The sequence below is a fragment of the Tursiops truncatus genome, chromosome 20 (assembly GCF_011762595.2).
Source record: "Tursiops truncatus isolate mTurTru1 chromosome 20, mTurTru1.mat.Y, whole genome shotgun sequence".
NCBI lineage: Eukaryota > Metazoa > Chordata > Mammalia > Artiodactyla > Delphinidae > Tursiops > Tursiops truncatus.
In genome coordinates, this window is record NC_047053.1 from 15,736,904 (window position 1) to 15,757,579 (window position 20,676).

Sequence of the window (20,676 nt, forward strand, 5' to 3'; positions counted from 1 at the left end):
AAATTCATTATGACTTAAGAGTGTAAATAAGGTGCCGTGAGCGTTCAAAGGAACATACTTCATCATAAACTAACTCTGGGGACTTCCCTCGTGGCGCAGTGGTTGAGAATCCGCCTGCCAATGCAGGGGACACGGGTTTGAGCCCTGGTCCAGGAAGATCCCATATGCCGTGGAGCAATTAAGCCCATGTGCCACAACTACTGAGCCTGCGCTCTAGAGCCCACGAGCCACAACTGCTGAGCCTGAGTGCCACAACTACTGAAGCCTGCGCACCTAGAGCCCGTGCTCTGCAACGAGAGGCCACCCAATAAGAAGCCCGTGAGCCGCAACGAAGAGTAGCCCCCGCTCACCTCAACTAGAGAAAAGCCCGCACGCAGCAAGAGACCCAAGGCAGCCAAAAATAAAATAAATTAATAACGTTTAAAAAAATTATATTAAAAAAAACCCTGTAACTCTGAATACTTAACTTTAGGCTGTTTCCAAAAATCAATCCCACCTCCAGTAGCTAATTTCCCACACAGACGGGTTTCAAGCGAGAGGAGAATGCAGTAGTCGGTAGTATGGGTGGCAATCTTGACTCTGCCATTTTACTACCTGTGGGCATTAGGCAAAAGACATTATCTGTGACTCGGTTACTACGTCTGTAAAACGGGGATATTTACGGTGCCTACTTCATATGCCCTTTTGGGGATTAAAGGAGTTAAGATATAAAAGGCATTTGGAAGAGTGCCAGGTGCCTAATAAATGTTCAATACTTGTGAGCTATTATCGTTCCAGTAAACTTGTTGCGGACCCTGAGTTAAGTCCCAAGAAAAGCCCAGAAATTCTGAAGAGGCTAAATGACAGCGCAGGCTGAGAACCACGTCTCAGGCCATCACGGACGCAGGACCTATGCGCGGACCGAGCAGCCTACGTAAAAAACGCTCCACTCACCTTCCCTTCTATACCCCCGACCGGCTCCTGCCGGTCAAGGCTGAGAAAGCTGAGGGAAACCCGAGGAGAAACTTCCTAAGGCCAGGCCACGGGGACAGCTTTTCCGACAGGGTGTGAGACTGGCTTACTCGAAGCAGGAGGGATGGACTCCTCAACTGTCCAACTTCCCGGTCACCCTCTCGGAGGTGAGGCCGAAAGGCTGACTTTCGGGCTGGAGCACGTCCCGGTGGGTTGGGGGTCGGTTCGCAGAGCGCGCGCGCACAGGGGACCGGGCGGGGCGGGTCCAATACAGGCCCCGCCCCAGCCCGCCGGGCTCGAGCCCGGAGCGGACGCGCCCACCTGACGCACTGAGACTTCGCAGCCAATCGGGAAGCGCGGAGCAGGTTCAAATAAAGACGGCGGGTGAGCATGGCGTCGCCTCTTGCGTCTAGGAGGTGATCACCCTGTGTTGTTTTGAAGATGTGGCGGGTGAAAAAACTGAATCTTAGCGTGTCGCCTTCGCCCCAACCGGTGAGCGGGAGGGCCTCATGGAGAGAGAGAGCTGGGCCGGGGTTTTGGGTCGGGGTCGCTGGCAGTGCCGGGCGTCGTGGAAAGCAGGGTCGAGCCTGGGGACGGGTGCATGTGGAGTCTAATGCTGGTCCTGATGTTCAGAGGACTGGGGTTGGAGCCTACTCTTGTTATTGCTCGTGAGCTTCTTAGGGAGGGAGGGGAGCTTCTTAGGTCAGGCTGGCAGAGCCCAGGCTTTCTCACATTCTCTCTTCTGTTTTAGGGAAAAGCAGCTATGAGAACGCCTCTCCGAGAACTTATCCTGAAGCCTGGTGCCCTCACCAACTCGGGAACAGGGCCCCCGATAGCCTACTCGTCCACCTCATCACTGTGCAAGCTAGGGCTGCAGGTGAGATTCGCCTGGCCAGCCTCTCGACTGGGCTCTTTGCCGAGGCGGAGAGCTCAGAGGAACAGAGGGCCAGGGTTGGAACGTAATTAATAACGATAATGAAGTTTCCTTCTTCGGTGACATCCATTTACAGCTATTGAGGCCAACAGAGAGGTACCCTAGGGTCGCTAAAGGAAGTCCATTGAGAACCCGCACCTCTATTTAGCTGTTAGTTTTTTTTATCACCACCTCCCCCGTTCAGTCTTTACCAAACGTCTCAGAAATAACTATCACTTTGGTTAGTGGTCTCCCTTTTTTTTTTTTTTTTTTTTTTTGTGGTACGCGGGCCTCATCACTGCTGTGGCCTGTCCCGTTGCGGAGCACAGGCTCCGGACGCGCAGGCTCAGCAGCCATGGCTCACGGGCCTAGCCACTCCGCGGCATGTGGGATCTTCCCAGACCGGGGCACGAACCCGCGTCCCCTGCATCGGCAGGCGGACTCTCAACCACTGCGCCACCAAGGAAGCCCCGAGTGGTGTCCCTCTTAATAGGGACTCACTTATGGAGAAGTCAGTCAGTTTTAAGAATGAGGCAATGTCCATCCATTCCCAGAGGTAGTCAAAACTCCCCTGGGATCAAGTTACACCCCTGAACCACCGGAGTTTAAACTAGCTCCTTGTAGAACTGCCCTCACTGAGCTGTACTTTTGTGAAAGGTCTTGAGAGACATAGCTATGGTAGAAAATGCTTTTCAGTTCAAATAATGAGGATTGACTGTATACATTTCTCTGCCTGTTGCTTTTCTCATTTAACAATGTGGTTTAAATCCCTCCATGTCAACTAGTGTAGCGCTAATTCATAAGATACTGTGGTATGCGTCAATCATAATTTAGTCATAAATGGTCATTTATCTTTCCGCTTTTTTTTGCTAATGCAAACAATGCTAATGTAAATATCTTTGTACTGATACCTTTATTTCAATGAGATACATTTTCAGGAGTAGGATTATTGGTTTGAAGGAAAGATATTTTTAATTTTAAATTTTGTCAGATTGCTATCTAAGAAGCTATTACAATTCATATTCTCTCCAGCATTGTATGACGATATCCATTTCCCCACATCACCTCTTGTAGTAGTTGTTAGAGATCTTTAAAATTTTAGCCAGTCTGATGTGGTATCTTATTGTTACTTAAATTTGCATTTTCCTGACTACTAGTGAGTGTATCTCTTACATGTGAATTGGTTATTTGGGTTTGCTCTTTTGTGTAATGCTTATTTATATTATTTGCTCACTTTTCTATTGGGTGGTTAACTCTTTCATCATTTTCTATGTGTATATTATAAATAGTCATCATTTGTCATGCTTTTTAGCTAGTTTGTAATTTTCTTTTGATTTTTACCTTTAATCCAGGGGTTATCTAGGAGGGGTTCTTAATTTCCAAGTGCTTAAAAGCCATTTTGTGTCACCTTTTAAATTTATTTTCTTGCATTATGATCAGACTGTAATCTGTTGTCTTTGTAGCCAAGTATAGGATGAATTTTTCTGAGTGTTCCATGAACATATGAAAAAAAGCATATTTACTATTCAAAGGATGTCACATTCTATTATATCCAACAACAGATAGTTAATTACTCTGTCCTTGCACTTTTTTTAGTCTGCCAGATCTGTTGAGTTCTGTGTTGTCCTTGTCTGGTTTTGGTATCAACATAATTTTCGCCTTGTAAAATGAGTTAGGAAGTATTTCCTTCTCTTTCTTTAATTTTTTGGAAGAGCTTGAGACAAATAGGTATTAAATCTTCTTTGAATTTTGGTAAATTCAACCTGTGAAATAATCTGGTCCTGGACTTTTGTTTTCTGGGAGGTTTTATTTTTTAATTAATTAATTAATTAATTAATTAATTTTGGCTGCTGTGGGTCTTCATTGCTGCGTGCCGGCTTTCTCTAGTTGCGACGAGCGGGGGCTACTCTTGGTTGTGGTGTGCAGGCTTCTCATTGCGGTGGCTTCTCGTTGCGGAGCGTGGGCTCTAGGCACACGGGCTTCAGTAGTTGTGGCGCGCAGGCTCAGTAGTTGTGGCTCGTGGGCTCTAGAGCGCAGGCTGAGTAGTTGTGGCACACGGGCTTAGTTGCTCCGTGGCACGTGGGATCTTCCTGGCTCAGGGATCGAACCCATGTGCCTTGTATTGGCAGGCGGATTCTTAACCACTGTGCCACCAGGGAAGTCCCTCCTTTAGCACTTTGAAAGAAAACTTGAAAATTTGAAATAAAATACATGAAAGTACATAAAACATTGAGCCTAACAAATTTGTATAAAGCACACATCATTGTAACCTATACCCAAGGACATTGCTAGAATGTCAGAAGTTTTAGCTCAACTTTATGTTTTAAAATTTCATCCACTGCTGTAAATGAGAAATTTCATGTAAGTCTAATTCTTTTTCTTTTTTTTTTGTAAATAATTGGTCTTTATAATCTAAAGCTTCTAAAATAGTTTTGTTGTTCTGGTAGTTCAGAAATTTTATCATTTTTTGTCAGTCCTGCTTGGAACTTGGTGAGCCATTTTAATGTGCAAACTCAGATCTTTCTTTACCTTAGAGAAATTTTCTTCTAATACTTGTTAATCAGTGCCCCACCTGTACGTGTTCTCTTTTCTCCTTGAACTTCTTTTATTCACATGTTAGGTTTGCTGGCTTTATCTTCCAGTTCTCTTAGCTTTTCCCTCAGATTTACCTTTCTTTGTATTTTTGTCTTTAAGATATGTCTTCCACTTGATTGTCCAGGCCAGTAATTCTTGTCTTAACTCTGATCATCCTCTTTCAATGCATATTACTAAAATTTTTTGTTTAGAAGTAATATTTATTATTTCCAGAAAGTCTTTGTGTGTGTGAGTTGTACTCAGATCTTCTTATGTATGCATATATTTTTTGGTGCAAATTGTTTTCTGTTTCTTCCGTCAGCTGTATTTTGGTAGGACCTACCTTTCCTAACTGTCTTAGGATTTGTCCTTTCTCTGGCTACTGGATCCACATAAGTACATTCATATTGTCCTTTTTTTGTTCATTGAGTCTCAGGACCAGCAGCCCTGCAAGTGGTAGAAAGTGCAGTGGTCTCCATCCCTATGAACCAGCAATTGGGAGGTTGTCACTCCCTTTTCAAGGCACCAGGAAGAGTCTTTCTGCTCTTCATTCTCCTTTGCTACAAAGGCTAGAGCTCTTCAAATCCCAAGGATTGAATGGCTTCAACCCATGTGTTCAGGATACCCTCAGTTCTTGCGGTCAAGGAGACTAGGTCACTGGCACAGGTTGATGTTGCCCTTTCTTCCTACGGTACATGGATCTCTGTGGGCCAAGTGCTCTCTCACTCTAGTCCCCAATTTCTCATCTGTTCCAAAAGGACTAAAATCTTATACCAACTGTAGAACTTGAGCCAGGGATCCCTCCTACCCTAGAAGTGGGTTGGAGTTAGGATTGGAGAAGAGTGGGGTCACTTTCAAGCTACCATCTTCCCATGACATGGATAGATTATCTTAGCCTTGTTTATACTGTAACCTGGTTCACTTGGAAGGACCCAGAATGGCTTCCCAGCTTTTCTACTGGGTCTCTGTAGTAAGTAGCAAGGCTTAGCCAAGGTCTTACCTAAGTAAAGGTAATGAGAACTCTTTCCTTTTTTGAGTTCAGACAGTATCCTGCACCCATAACTGTATATTGGGAACCAGAACTGACAGTATTAGTCAACTACTTTTGTTTCCTTTGGCAGGAAGGCAGCAACAACTCATCTCCACTGGATCTTGTCAATGCTAAGAAGACAGACTCCCCTTCAGAACAGTTCAGCCATCCCTCAACATGTCTAGAAGCTTGTCAACATGAATCAGATGAGCAGCCCCTAAATCTGATTCCCCAAACCAATTCTACTCCCAGAACATCTGAGGAAGCAGTAGACCCCCTGGGCAACAATGTGGTTAAAACCATGGTCCTTGTGCCTTCTCCAGGGGGGCAGCAGCAAAACATTACAGTCGAGGCCCATCTAGATACCATGGCAGAGACACACAGCTTCTCTCTAGATGAGCCTTTGAGGACAGGAGATCTGCAGAGAAAGGGGGTGGCCCCCTGCATGGAAGACAACTTTTCAGAAATTGTTCCTGCTATGCCTGAGAAACCTACATTTCAGAATCCTCCATCCCATCTGTTGGAGTACCCACAAAATTCCTGTTCTGAGCAACAGCTACACTGCTCCAGGGAAAGCCTGAAGGACAGTAGGACTGAGGCTGTGCCTAAGGACCTAGTCCCTTCTGAAAGTAATGCCTTGTTGCCTTCCTCCCCGCTCTGGCTTTCCCCTTCAACTGTCTTAGCAGCAGACTTCCCTGTCAGCCTTGTGGACCCAGGGGAGGAAATTTTAGAGCACAGAAGTACAGAGGAGAGAGAAATGAGGTTTCCCACATTCCCTGAGGAGGCTGAATTGGGAGATCAAGCACTTGTCTCAAATATGGACGATATCCCATCCACAGACCTGACCCCAAATCCAGGAGAAATGGAATCCCAGGCAGCTCCAGGGCCAGCAGTAGAAGATGCTGGGAGCATTCCCGTCTCTGATATGGGGCCTTGGATGTCTCCCCTGGCCTGGTTGGAAAAAGGTGTAAATACCTCCGTCATGCTGGAAAATCTCCGCCAGAGCTTATCTCTTCCCTCTGTGTTTCGAGATGCTGCGATTGGCACTACCCCTTTCTCTACTTGCTCGGTGGGGACTTGGTTTACTCCCCCAGCACAGCAGGAAAGGAGTACAAACACATCCCAAATAGGCCTGGTGGGCACCAAGGACAGTACTTCTGAGACAGAGCACCTTCTATGGGGGTAAGTATCCCTGTATCTTTGTGCTCCTGGACCTGCCACTCCCATCCCTTTCCCTCTCTTCTCCTCATGTTCTTCTCTTCCTACTGCAGCCGTCCTCCAGATCTGACTGCCTTATCTCGACATGACCTGGAAGATAACCTGCTGAACTCTCTTGTCATTCTGGAGGTACTCTCCCGCCAGCTGCAGGACTGGAAGAGCCAGCTGACTGGCCCTCACCCAGAAGTTCAGGACAGCAGCACACAGACTGACACCTTTTCCAATGGGGTAAGAAGGTTCTTCCCAAAGTGTGGAGGATCCCAGTGGGCCCTCTTCCTTAGAATATGTATAAAAGCTGAGGATCTGGAAAATCCCTTAGAGCTGTTGGTACTCACTATACCCCTGGGGTACATCAAGACCTTCCAAGGGAATGCAAGCAAGGAAAGTTTTAAAGGAATCGGTTTCTAGATCTTCATCTTCCAAATGCACTCTTTACTAATTTGTTTTCTTTCCTACTTCCCCATTCTCAGTTACCCTTGCCCAATTTACTAACTTTACTATAAAGAAGAGCATATTTACTACCTGTCCTGAATCTTACATTGTCAAGAGGCAGCATTCAAAGGACAAATAAAAAATATTTGTGTACGTGCTGAGAAGGCAAATGACTGCAATGATTATGTAACATGTCATTTTTGTGTGCTTTCAACAAAATTGAAGGAAGACTCCAGTTATGTCAGTGGATGGAAGTTCACTGTGAGATTTTTGGCGTGTATCTCCAAAGGAGCTCCTAGAATTGGGTGACATGCCCTTCTTCCCTTCTTTCATTCCTACTTATTCCCATTATTTATGTGAAGAAATTTTCTCACAGAAATCTTTTTTTTTTGGCTGCACCACATGACTTGTGGGATTTCATTTCCCCAACCAGGGATCGAACCCAGGCCTTTGTCAGTGAGAGCATGGAGCCCTAACCACACGACCACCATGGAATTCCCTCACATAAATCTTGTATCTGTAAGAATGGAAAATAGGCATAAAATTCTTGCTGAACTACATCTTATTGTAGGAATTATAGTAATCACAGACACGTGAACTAATAAGGGGAGGGATGCTCCATCTATTTCATTAGTAGATGGATCTCCAGTAAAATTTTACTGGATATGTTTATGATTTTAATTAAAAATTATATTATTACAGTGATTAGTATACAACTGATGAAAATATTTCTCCATCCAAAAGAGAGTTTTCTCACTTAAAATCTTATGTGGGACTTCCCTGGTGGCGCAGTGGTTAAGAATCCACCTGCCAATGCAGGGGACACGGGTTCGATCCCTGGTCTGGAGAGATCCCACATGCCATGGAGCAACTAAGCCCGTGTGTCACAACTACTGAGTCTGTGCTCTAGAGCCCACGAGCCACAACTACTGAAGCCCGCACGCCTAGAGCCCGTGCTCTGCAACAAGAGAAGCCACTGCAGTGAGGAGCCTGTGCACCGCGACGAAGAGTAGCTCCCATTTGCCACAACTAGAGAAAGTCCGCGCACAGCAACAAAGACCCAATGCAACCAAAAATAAATAAATAAATTTAAAATCTTATGGTCAGAGGAATTAAAAATTTTTTTAAATTTATTTAAATTTAGATGAACTTTTGTTGTCGTTGCAGAGATACTAATAGAGTTTAAAGTGTAAAAGTATGTTTTATTAGGATAAAATTCTGAGAGGAGTAAAAGTAGAGGTTCAAGGAGAAAAAGGGATGATATAAAATTTCTGTTAAAGAAGAACTTCGTGTATTTTTTAAAAATTAATTAATTAATTTATTTTTGGCTGCGTTGGGTCTTCGTTGCTGTGCAACGGGCTTTCTCTAGTTCCAGTGAGTGGGGGCTACTCTTCGTTGCGGTGCGCTTCTCTTGTTGTGGAGCACGGGCTCTAGGCGTGTGGGCTTCAGTAGTTGTGGCACGTGGGCTCAGTAGTTGTGGCTCGCGGGCTGTAGAGCACACGCTCAGTAGCTGTGGCACATGGGCTTAGTTGCTCCGCAGCATGTGGGATCTTCCCGGACCAGGGCTCGAACCCATGTCCCCTGCATTGGCAGGTGGATTCTTAACCACTGTGCCACCAGGGAAGTCCCCTTTGTGTATTTTCTAAAGGTATCAAATAGGTATTAAATCATTATGGTTTATAAAGCAGAAACAAACACACCATTGTAAAGCAATTATACTCCAATAAAGACGTTAAAAAAATCATTATGGTGTATGTAACATTTATACCATTGGGTATATTTAAGACTGATGTAACAGTTTTATTTCAAACTGTCAATGTTTATAAGGTCGTGGAAATTACAGCCTTTGTAACGATTTAAACGTAAGGGTACTCCAGCTTTCAAAATTACTGTAGGAGATATGAGAGGAAAACAGTTTAAAGACCATTGTTCTAGAGGAGTCTTGCTGTGAGAGCACAGGCCGAGGAAGTAAGGGAATGTGTCAGGGAAGGAATTGAGGTCCTTAGTGTTGTGCCTGTTGAGGTAATAGGTGGCTGCTGCTAAGAAGAGATGGTCTCGGGAATTCCCTGGTGGTCCAGTGGTTGGGACTCCGCGCTCTCACTGCTGAGAGCCGGGGTTCAATCCCTGGTCGGGGAACTAAGATCCCAGAAGCCGCGCAGCGTGGCCAAAAAAAACCACGATGGTCTCTAAAACTCCAAAGACCTCCTTTGAGTTGAAAATATCCTCAAAATAATGACTTTACTTTTTGTCAAAATCCTGGAAGCCATAGGCTCATCATTCCTGTATTTTCTTATTTTTGTATCCTTTCCTCTTGTCCTTGACCTTGTTCCCCATTCCTGAGTTGGCCTTGTACCCTCTTTCCTTGAAGCTTGCCAAATCCTTTTAGAGACCACTGGAGCAGAACCAAAGAGAGGAAATGACAGTGCCTTCAGCCATTCCCCATCACAGTGCCATGTCCTTGCCGCTTGGCTGCCTCATTCACGCTAATCTCATCACCTGCCTGACTGGCCACCCCTGAGCAGTATGTGTGCCCTGTTCCAGGGCTCCAGGGGTAACTCTGTGCCTTACTGCATGATGCAGTCGGGAACAATGTCTGCTTTGCTGGGGAGGGGAGCGATGAACTCCAAGAGTTCTGCGTCCTTATATCCAGGCTGCTGCAGCATCGTGACTCAGCACTGCTGCTCCAGCACTAGGCTTTTTCCTAGACGATGGCTGCCTTGCAGCAGTAATGAAGGTTCCCCACTTTTCTCTCAGAACTTCAAAGTTTCTCTACGGCTCTGCTGCCTTTGAAATCATACTTATCTACTCCACATAGCACACTAAGATTTTCGTCTGCCCCAAGATAATGAACAGACCATTAGAGATTAAGAAAATTAAAATGAGTAGTAAATAAATATTTGAGAAGGTTACCATTACTGGTAATCAGAGAAATGCAAATTGCAACATGAGATGCTATTTTCTTCTGACAAAAGAGCAAAGAATAAAATAGATAATAGTGGTAAGCATTGTCCTGTCGTCAGTAGGGCATAAATTGGTTCAATCTTTTTTTTTTTATGCTTTAAAACAGTTATATTTAATATTACATTTAAAATTTTTTTCTCTTGTTTGAACATTATGCCTTTAAACGGGTTCAGCCATTTTTGAAGGCAATTTCAACTGCTCAAAGCAGTTCAAACTTTTTGATCCAGTAACCCCACTTCTAGGGTTAAATCCTAAGGGGAAAAAAAAATTCTGCATAAAGATGATAACTTAAAAAAAATGAAAAATAATGGTACATCCATAAGATGGGATATCCTAGTTATTTAAAAGTATATTTATGAAGAGTTTTTTTTTTTTTTCCAGCCATGCAGTGTGGCATGCAGGATCTTAGTTCCCCCACCAGGGATCAAACCCATGCCCCCTGCAGTGGAAGTGTAGAGTCCTAACCACTGGACTGCCAAGAGTTTTTAATAGTTTAATAAGTTTAATGTTCATGGTTTTTAAAGAAAGGAATTCAGAATCCGCCTGCCAATGCAGGGAGCATGCGTTCGATCCCTGGTCTGGGAAGATCCCACATGCCGTGGAGCAGCCAAACCTGTGCGCCACAAGTACTGAGCCTGCGCTCTAGAGCCTGCGAGCCACAACTACTGAAGCCCACGCACCTAGAGCCAGTGCTCTACTGCAATGAGAAGCCTGTGCACCACGACGAAGAGTAGCTCCCACTTGCTGCAACTAAAGAAAGCTCACACACAGCAACGAAGACCAAACCGTAGCCAAAAATAAATAAATAAATAAGACCCCACAAGCCCCATGGCCTAGCCAAAAAAAGATACCTAGAGATCAACATACATACATAAATAAATAAATAAAAAGAAGAAAAAAGAAAAAAAGGAGTTCAGAGTTCATATAACCTCTAAGAGGCTTTGAGGTGAGGTAAAATATCAGCAGAGGTTAAAAATGAGTGATGCTCCACTTTGATAGGTCTCCCTAAAGCACACATCCCAGTCTCAGGCTCTCAGTGAGGAGACTAAATGTAAACTCAGGGCTAAATAACATGAGTATAATAAAATTAAGTAAGAAAAGCAGGGCCCCACATTTATTTATATATTATAATCACAATTGTGGTTTTTCTTAAGCATTACTGTCTTTCATCAAATCTAAGATACTATCAATATTGAATGCATACCAATGTCAGTGGTGTTAAAATGTAAAAAGACAGGGACCTCCTTGGTAGTTCAGTGGCTCAAACTCTGTGCTTCCAATGCAGGGGGCACGGGTTTGATCCCTGGTTGGGGAACAAAGATCCCACATGCTGCGCAGTGCGCCAAAATAGAAAACAATTGTAAAAAGGCAATCATCTTAGAATTTATTAAATATAGTTCTTTCTTTTTTTTTTTTTTTTTTTCGGTACGCGGGCCTCTCACTCTTGTGGCCTCGCCCACCGCGGAGCACAGGCTCCAGACATGCAGGCCCAGCGGCCATGGCCCACAAGCCCAGCCGCCCAGCGGCACGTGGGATCTTCCCAGACCGGGGCACAAACCCACGTCCCCTGCATCGGCAGGCGGACTCCCAACCACTGCGCCACCAGGGAAGCCCTAAATATAGTTATTTCTTTGTAAATCAGTAGTCTACTACTTTTTTCTCCCCCTGACACCTGAGGGAGGTAACATACTCATCAGTTACAGCAAATCTCTATAGCAAGGAAATCTGGTGTGGAGGTATATTGAAATCTCTTGGGGTGGGTGCTGTACTGTTGGTTGAGAATCACTGCTCTAGGGGTGAAATTGATAATGATTCTTTTTCCATTTTATTCACTTTCCTATTTCCAAAATTTTACAGTAAACACATAATCAGAAAAAAAAGTTATTTTAAAAAGTAATTTTTCTGCCTACCTCTGGATTTTTTCTGACTTGGCTTCATCAGGCTGTGAGCCTTGCTCCTGATTTTAATGGGAAAGGTTCCTGTATCTCGGTGGGAGGGGGAAAGAGCTGCTGGTGGTGCATGTTGCCTATGCAAGAGGGGCAACTCTGTTTCTCCAACTAGATGAGTAAGAAACCTCAGCATCTTCAGGAGAGCCAGGAGATTGGACAGGCTCTGCGGCAGGCCAGGAATGTCATGGTAAGTGTTGATTGACCTTACACCGTTGCTGGGTCTCCTGTGAAGATCAAGAATGGCGACTCCTGAGCAGTTAGCAGATGATGGATGGTACTCAGCCATGGTAGTGAAGGGAGGTTTCCTTTTGTTAAGAACATCTCTTCCTTATTGGGAGCGTGAAATTGGGGTTGGTGGCTTCCTCCTCAGTGTCCCAGCTTACTTCCTGCTTAATGACTTTATTTGATCTAGCCTAACCATCTCTCCCTCTACAGCAGTCATGGGCGCTGGTCTCTAAAGAGCTGATATCCTTGCTTCAACTATCTCTGCTGCACTTAGATGAAGATAAAACTGCTTTGAGTCAGGAGGTAAGCAGCATGCAGATGGAGGCAGAGGCCTTTGGTGGGATTGAAATTCAGCCAAATAAAGAAACCAGACACAGTATATGATTCTTATCTTATAGTCTTGGCGTACAGAAACCTTGGTGTCCCGCTGTTTTGATGTGTTGAAGAAACTGAGGGCAAGGCTCCAGAGCCTCAAAGCAGAAAGGGAGGAGGCAAAGCACAGAGAGGAAATGGCCCTCAGAGGCAAAGATGCGGTAAGGTGTCAGGCTTTTGTTCCTGGATGTAGGAGGTCTCTTCCTAAGGTTCCTGCAGGAACATAAATTGACTTGAGACACAGATGGGTGGCCTGAGAACTGCTTGCCCTGGGGAATAATGAACTAAACTGCTGGTGTGATGGATAGTTATGGCTTTTTGTGCTGTATCCTTCCTCTGCCCGCAATGTCCTCTCAACCTCTTCTCTAAACAGGCAGAGACAGTGCTAGAGGTTTTCTGTGCACACGCCAGCCAGCGCATCAGCCAGCTGGAACAGGACCTGGCATCCATGGGGGAATTCAGAGGCCTTTTGAAGGAAACCCAGACCCAACTGGTAATTGAAGGCATATTCTTTCCTGGGATCCATACTGACACACTGGGAGGATGGTCATGTACCCTTACTTCCCTGTATCCACAGGGAAAGTGCTCCCTCCATTGACAATCCTTCTCATGTAGGTCGGGCTTCATACTGAGCAAGAAGGGTTGGCTCAGCAGACAGCAAGTCTTACTTCAGCCTTGCAGCAGGACTGGATATCCATGCAACTGGATGTGAGTATTTGGGGCCATTATACTGCTCCTTTGCTCACAGCCAGCCCTGTTAGGAGTCTTGTCTCAAGGGTGCTCTTCTGACCTGCTTGCTTCCCCTGGTAGTATGTAACATGGACAGCTCTGCTGAGCCGGTTTCAGCAACTCACAGAGAAGTTTACAGCCAAGAGCCGGCAGACCCTGCAGGAACGTGATGCTGCAATTGAGGAAAAGCAGCAGGTACAAACCAGGAGTGGGGACTGCTTAGGCCTCATTTCCTCCTTCTTCTCTACAGAAGGCCTTTCTGATGAGTGGTGTCATTAGCCTCTTCCCTGGGACCTCTCTTCTTTCCATCTGTGGGTTTGGAGACCAGCCAGTCCCTTTGCTATAAGATGGCCTTCAGCACCTTCTTCAGCAACTTTCCTCCTGTTTCTACTTTTTCCTGAGGATCAGACTCATTTGCTGCAGTGTTTTTGCCCAGGAACAATGTGGTTTATTGTCCTGTCCAGAAAGAGAAACTGGACTAAGTCTTGGGACTCTTGATTCAGGGGGAGCTGTGGGAAGAAAACTGTCTTTTTCTCCTAGGTTTCCAGGGAGCTGGAACAAGTCTCTTCCCAGTTAGAGGACTGCAAAAGCCAACTAGAACAACTGGAGTTGGAAAACAGTCGTCTGGCAACAGGTGTGCGTGTGTGCATGCGTACAAGCAGTTGTACCCTGCTGAGGCTTGGGGTGTGGCAGTAGCGTAAGAAAGTGCTCTAGGGCACTTGTCTTAGAGCAGAAGTGTGGGGACGTTTGGGCCTGGTGACCACATGGTGTCATTAGGATAATTTTGGTCTAGATCTCCGGGCTCAGCTGCAGATTCTGGCCAGCATGGAGAGTCAGCTAAAAGAGCTACAGAGTCAGCATGCCAGTTGTACCCAGGACCTGGCCATGAAGGATCAGTTGCTCTGCCAGCTTACCCAGAGCAGTGAGGAGAAGGCTGCTCAGTGAGTTCCTCTCAGGTTATTGTGGCAGTAGGCATCCAGGATGTGGGACCAATGGGATCTAACGTAAGGTCTCTGGCAGATGGCAAAAGGAAGAGATGGCATTAAAACATATGCAGGCAGAGCTGCAGCAACAACAGGCGGTCCTGGCCAAGGAGGTGCAGGACCTAAAGGAGACCCTGGAGGTAAGGAAGATGGCTTGGGGCAGGGGAGCTGCAGGAGTGTGACTCTTCCCTGATGGTATTGAGGTGAGGTTTGAGACTCTGGACTGGAAAAAGCCTCTGTTCCCAGGACTCTAAAATTTCCCACTTAGATGCATTTTCCCCCTCCCTTCCTTTCTCCTTGCCTTCCTTCCTGCTCCTGTCTCCCCAGTTTGCAGAACAAGAGAATCAGGTTGCTCACCTGGAGCTGGGCCAGGTTGAGTGTCAGTTGAAAACCACCCTGGAAATACTCCGGGAGCGCAGCCTGCAGTGTGAGGACCTGAAGGACACCATGGAGAACCTGAAGTAAGACCTCTACCTTTCTGTGCTTCCCTGTTAGTGTTTATCTCAGGACTGCTTCTAGAAGCTAAAGTCTCCAAGAAGGGAATTGTGACAGGGTCTGAGAGCCTCTTGTTTCCCCTCTTTGAACGCAGTTCTGTGTGGGGATTTGGAGAAGTGTTCAGGGAAGGTCACCTGGTGTTTGGCTGTCTTCTCTGTTCCTTCCTTATTTCAGGGCTAAACTGGCCAGCACCATGGCAGAGAAACAGCAGCAAGACCTGGAGAAGACACGCCAGTATTCCCAAGAGCTAAGGGTGCTGACTGAGCAACTCCGGAGCCTGACCCTCTTCCTACAGACAAAACTGAAGGAGAAGGTAGGGTCCGAGGTTTCCTTCTCTTCCCTTACAATTGTATCAATATCTTCGAATAAAGACGGTTTTATTTCTTCCTTTCCGAACTGTATACCTTTTATTTCCTTTTCTTGTCTTACTGTGTTAGCTAGAACTTCCCCTATAGTGTTGAAAAGGAATGGTGAGAGGGGACATCCTTGCCTCGTACCTGATCTTAAAGGGAAAGCTTTGAGTTTCTCACCTTTAAGTATGATGTTAACTGTAGGCTTTTTGTAGATATTCTTTATCCAGTTGAGGAAGTTCCCCTCTAATCCTAGTTTACTGAAAGTTTTTCCACTTGTATCCTTATTGTATAGAATGGTCTTCCTAAAATTCTACTCTCGTCCCATCTTTGTGACCTTCAGTGATTTTCAGTTGCCTACAGGATGTCTTCAAGCTGTCACTCAAACTTTTCTTCTTCTGTCTCCTACCTCCCTGTTATGAACCGTTTACTCCCATAGACTGCCTACGTACTACACACACGTCTCATCCCCATTTGCACCCAGATGTGTGCTGTTACCACGTCTGTTCTCTTCTATCTTCAAACTGGAAATACCTTTTCCTTCCTATTAAAATCCTCCCTGGTTCACCTTCTTCTTTGAAATGTTTCCAAACATCAGTGGACTCAGTGATCTCCTGCTACATTCCTCATGAACTTACTCTCCTTTTGCACTTGTATTAATTTTCCTTGGATGTTTGGTCTCTTCAACTAGACTGTATTTAAAGAAAGCAGAAATTTAGCCTTGCTTCTTTGGCTTCCCCACAGTGCACACTGAACAATAAATGGATATTTTTTAGAATGCAGCGTTAGTTAGCTTATTCAACAGTTAAAGACACAGCCAGAATCCTGAAATCGAATTGCTTATGATCTCACCCCATTCCCCAGTGTGTGCCAAGCACAGGAATCCAGTCTTGCAGGGAAGACAGACAGATGTAAACTTGTCATCTTGGCTTGTGATTATGATAGAGGTTGCCTGGATGGCCACTGAGGGTTGCTTGGATGACCACAGAGAAAGGAGCATCAGTTTTATCTTTGAGAGTTAAGATGTCTTCTCAGAGCAGGTGACTCTTGGTCAGAGTCTTGAGGTTAGAAGTTTGTAGGGCAGGGTTGGGTATATAGGAAGGCCCACCAGGCAGAGGGAATAGTATGAAAGTCATAGAGGCACTATGGGTACTTTTTGTAGTGTCTACCTTGTGACAAGACCTGGGTTAGGTGCTGGGACTACAGGTGAACAAGGCCAAGGCCCTGCTCATGTGGAATGTGGTGAGTTTGGGAACTGGGAGGTAGCTCTTTATGATTGGATTATAGGAGCTATGTGGGGCAAGGATGATAAGCAGAAAAGGCTGGCGAGCTAGGCAGGAGGCCAGATTTTTGAAGGTTTGAACTAAAGGGATATGGAGGAGGGGATGAATTGGATGAATTGAATACATATTTAGGAAGTAAAAGTAACAAAATGGGGACTTCCCTGGCGGTCCAGTGATTAAGACTTCTCCTTCTAATGCAGGCGGTGCGGGTTTGATCCCTGGTTGGGGAGCTAAGATCCCACATGCCTCGCGGCCAAAAAACCAAAACATAAAACAGAAGCAATATTGTAACAAATTCAGTAAAAAAGACTTTAAAACTGGTCCACATCAAAAAAATCTAAAAAAAAAAAGTAACAGAACGTGGTGACCAGTTTGATATAGGAGTGTGGTGGAAGAATGAATGATGATCTCTAGATTGCTGGAAAGATGGTGACACTCTAGAACTGGGATTGGCAGACTTTTCCTGTAACGTGCAATATGATAAATATTTTCGGCTTTGCAAGCCACATGGTCTTTGTCTCAACTACTCAACTCTGCCTTTGTAGCTCAACAGCAGGCATAGAAAGTATATAAATAAATGGATGTGGCAGTGTTCCAATAAAACTTTATTTACAAAAACAGGTGGCAGGCCACATTTGAACCACAGGCTGTAATTTGCTGCTCCCCTGCTCTAGGATCTTAAATACAGATGGAGGAATAGATTTTTGGTGGGGTGGGACAGGAAAAATGGTTAGCTCAGCTTTATACACACTAAATTTCAGATGAACTGTGGAGCAATCTGGTAGATTTTTCACAGGTAGTTGAGCCTTTGGGCCTGGAGATTGGGAGAAGGTCCAGTTGAGAGAGACAGATTGAAGGGTCATCCATGTAGAAGTGGATGTTTTTGTGGAGCTCCTGAGGTGAGGCCACCTGGGGAATGTAAAGAGGGTCAAGGATGAACCAAAAGGAGCCCACAGTTAAAGAAAGACCTGTGGATAGAGAGAAGAGATAGCCAGAAAGTTATGAGTCCTACCTGTGAAGGAGAGAGAGTCATGTCACACAAGTGAAGAAAATGAAGTTTCTAAAAGAACATGGTCCTTGGTTATCACGTAGGTCAGGTAAAATAAGACCTGAAAGGTGTCCGATGCCATTGCTGTACCAAATAATGAGAATTTTTGTGGAATGGTCGGGCAGAAGCCTGAGTGTAGTGGGCTAGGGAGTCCATACATGGTGAGAATTTTAGGCAAGAAATGTAGGCTTTTCTTTTCTTTTTTTTTTTTTTTTTTAATGGAAGGGAAAAGAAAAGGCAGTAGCTAAAAGCATACTTAAGGTAAGAAGAAGGGTTTTTGTTTTTTTTTTAATTGTTGTTCTAGTGAGAGAGAATTAAGTTCAGGGAAAGGAGCTAATGGAGAAGTTGAAGATAGAGAACAGAGGTGACATATAGAACAGCATCCCGAGGAGATGGCCGGTGAATACCTGGAAGTTCAGGGAACCCACTATCCCTGAAAAGCAGCTGACGTTTTTTTTTTTTCCTTTGCCCTTAGGCTGAACCAGAGACCCTCCCGATAAGCACAGCCTGTGCTCCTTCCCAGGAACACCCTCTGCCCAGTGACAGCACCTTTTTGAGAAGCACCCTGACAGCAGTGGCAGATGAAGGTTAAAGGCCCTGGAATTCAGGGGTGGGAAAGTTGTGGCGCTGCTCCTGATATCTTCAGCTGTTGAAGATGCCGCCAACAGACCCTGTCTCTCCCTGGCTCCCGTGATGGCCGACCCTTGACTGGGTCACCCGAGGGGCCCTCTACCATGGTTGCATTTTGTTTTAGAGCCAGAATCAGCTCCTGTGCCCTTGCTTGGAAGTGACAAGAGTGCTTTCACCAGAGTAGCATCAACGGTTTCCCATCAGCCTACAGGTTAGGATGGGCTCCAGGGATCCTGCCTCATTTCTAGATCTGGTAGTGATGATAAAGACTAAAGCAGTGAGAAGTGCTTTGCTCTAAAAACCTCAATTTTACTTGGGCTCATTTCATTTCTGCCTTTTGGGATCGGTAGTGTTCCAGACATTCAGATCCTGTGGGTGGGGAACATGGATAAGAGTTGTGGAAGTGATAGCTACACACTCCTTCCTTCCAGAGCTAAAGGGCTCTACCTCTATCTAGTACTTTGTCTTTCAGAAACCCCAGGCATCGAGAATAGCCTGGCAGAAATGAGTACTATGACTCTGGAGCTTCAGAGCCTGTGTTCCCTGCTGCAGGAGTCTAAAGAAGAGGCTGTCAGGACTCTGCAGCGAAAGATGTGAGTGGAGTGCAGTCTTGGTGAGAGGGGGCAGGTCAGGTGAGCAGCCCCTTATGTTAAGGGCCCAGGCAGCCCCTGGGGGGACCGGAATAATGCTGAATTCTTCCCTCCCCTAGATGTGATCTGCAGGCTCAGCTGCAGGCCCAGGAAGAACAGCATCAGGAAGCCCAGAAGGCAAAGGAAGCGGACATAGAGAAGCTGAACCAGGCCTTGTGCTTGCGCTACAAGGTGGAGGAGGGGCCTGGAAGTGAAGCGATGAAGAACTGGGGCAACTGTGAGGGCCCACTGGGAGCTGTTGTCTCTCCAGGAATCTGGGTGGTGGAGATTTTCCAACCATTGCCCTAGTTTTGCCCTTCCTGGGGTCAGACAATTCACATGTTTGGGAACCAGCTATAGACTGACCCATCTTCCAGGCTGACCTAGAACTCCAGGAGAGCTCTCTCAACAGGGAAATGTGCCTGGCCTGACGTAGCCCTAGAGGAAGAATTGGAGTGTTACCAATTGGTATCACCTGGGCTGAGCATGGTCCGGCACAAAATCCTATCTCCTGGCAAGGGCTGCAAAGAAGCCAGCTCTCCCACTGCCTTCTTACCTCCCTTTTCCTCACAGAATGAAAAGGAGCTCCAGGAAGTGGTACAGCAGCAGAATGAGAAGATCCTAGAGCAGATAGACAAGAGTGGTGAGCTCATAGTACGTTCATCATGATGCCCAGCCTCTGCCTTCTATGTCACTGGTAGCCAGGGTCCCAAATGTGGGAATTGGGTCCCCTGGTCTACCCTTGCTCACCACATGGGAGAAGGATAGAGAGGACCTTTGAGGGCTACTAGATACCTCTCCATTCTCATCCCCAGAGGCTTAGAGAGGAGGTGACCCAGCTCACCCGTTCACTTCGTCGTGCGGAGACAGAGACTAAGGTGCTCCAAGAGACCCTGGCAGGCCAGCTGAACCCCGACAGTCAGCCCATGGCCACTAACTGGATCCAGGAGAAAGTGTGGCTCTCCCAGGAGGTGACTCAGAGTTAACAGAAGAGCTGGGCAACTGGTGGGAACCCTAGGCTGTGCCCCTACTGATCTGAACATATCTGTAGGTGGACAAGCTGAGGGTGATGTTCCTGGAGATGAAAAATGAGAAGGCAAAACTCATGGTCAAGTTCCAGAGCCACGTAAGAATTTCCATGTCATTCTAGGGCTATTTCCTGTCACCACTAGCAAGTGCCCTGCCATATTTATCTTTCCCCACAAGCTATGTTGTTCTTTTAAGCATAGAGCTTATGCATCCTATTTGCTTTTTAGAGAAACATCCTGGAAGAGAATCTGCGGCGCTCTGACAAGGAGTTAAAGAAACTAGATGACATTGTTCAGCATATTTATGAGGTAAAGGAGGGAGGGAGTGGATGCAACTAAGGCACTTGGTATAAGGCCTGGCCCAGGGGGTACTGATGAGTATAGTTGTGGTTCCCAGCCTTTGCTGAGAGCTGGGCCTGACTCACTATTGCAGCCTTCTCTGTGGCTTCCATTTTCGCCCCTCTAACTCAGTGGGTGCTTCTTGGGGCTGGGAGCCTTGGGCCTTTGGCCTGTGACCCTGAGCTGCCTTTTCTGTATCTCTTGCCAGACTCTGCTGTCCATCCCAGAGGTCGTGAGGGGTTGCAAGGAGCTACAGGGATTGCTGGAATTTCTGAGCTAAGAAACTGAAAGCTGGACTCTGTTTCACCCCTTTTTACCTGCAGTACTCCCTTACCCCAACACCAGGACCAATTGGCTTAGAGCCAGCTCTGTTTAATGCTATTTAAATAAAGTATATTTAATGTATTTCTTCAGGCTCACTGAATCTTATTTCTTGGGTAGGAGGTGGGTGGATGAGGTCAGGGGAGAGGCAGCTTGGCCCTCTTGCCTGGGCATCCTCCACACACCCCTCCCACTGCATCCAGAGCCAAAGCCAGT

The 20,676-nt window shown here is 45.9% G+C and overlaps 1 protein-coding gene across 4 annotated transcripts; it reads left to right on the forward strand.

Annotated features, from left to right (window-relative positions):
- The first annotated feature begins 1,293 nt into the window (after positions 1 to 1,293).
- On the forward strand, positions 1,294 to 20,544 carry SPAG5 (sperm associated antigen 5). Of its 4 annotated transcripts, none has more exons than XM_004314019.4 (24): positions 1,294 to 1,443; positions 1,703 to 1,828; positions 5,560 to 6,650; positions 6,740 to 6,914; positions 12,141 to 12,215; positions 12,464 to 12,556; positions 12,652 to 12,786; positions 12,999 to 13,118; positions 13,241 to 13,333; positions 13,436 to 13,549; positions 13,895 to 13,988; positions 14,148 to 14,295; positions 14,375 to 14,477; positions 14,665 to 14,798; positions 15,007 to 15,145; positions 17,989 to 18,100; positions 18,268 to 18,354; positions 18,616 to 18,736; positions 18,853 to 18,964; positions 19,346 to 19,426; positions 19,588 to 19,743; positions 19,824 to 19,898; positions 20,029 to 20,109; positions 20,348 to 20,544. In XM_004314019.4, exons 1-24 carry the CDS (start codon positions 1,393 to 1,395, stop codon positions 20,417 to 20,419), a joined length of 3,588 nt encoding a protein of 1,195 aa, XP_004314067.2. In that variant the 5' UTR covers positions 1,294 to 1,392; the 3' UTR covers positions 20,420 to 20,544. The 4 variants fall into 4 exon arrangements, with proteins under 4 accessions (XP_004314067.2, XP_019782596.1, XP_019782597.1 ...); XM_019927037.3 differs by having other exon boundaries at positions 12,467 to 12,556; XM_019927038.3 differs by lacking the exons at positions 19,824 to 19,898; positions 20,029 to 20,109; positions 20,348 to 20,544 and having other exon boundaries at positions 19,346 to 19,415; positions 19,588 to 19,726.
- Positions 20,545 to 20,676: the final 132 nt, after the last annotated feature.

Coding starts and splice junctions, on each gene's coding strand:
- SPAG5 (XM_004314019.4), top strand. CDS start 1,393: ATGTGGCGGGTGAAAAAACTGAATCTTAGCGTGTCGCCTTCGCCCCAA. Junction 6,651..6,739: donor ACAGAGCACCTTCTATGGGG/GTAAGTATCCCT, acceptor TTCCTACTGCAG/CCGTCCTCCAGATCTGACTG. Junction 13,334..13,435: donor GGATATCCATGCAACTGGAT/GTGAGTATTTGG, acceptor TTCCCCTGGTAG/TATGTAACATGGACAGCTCT.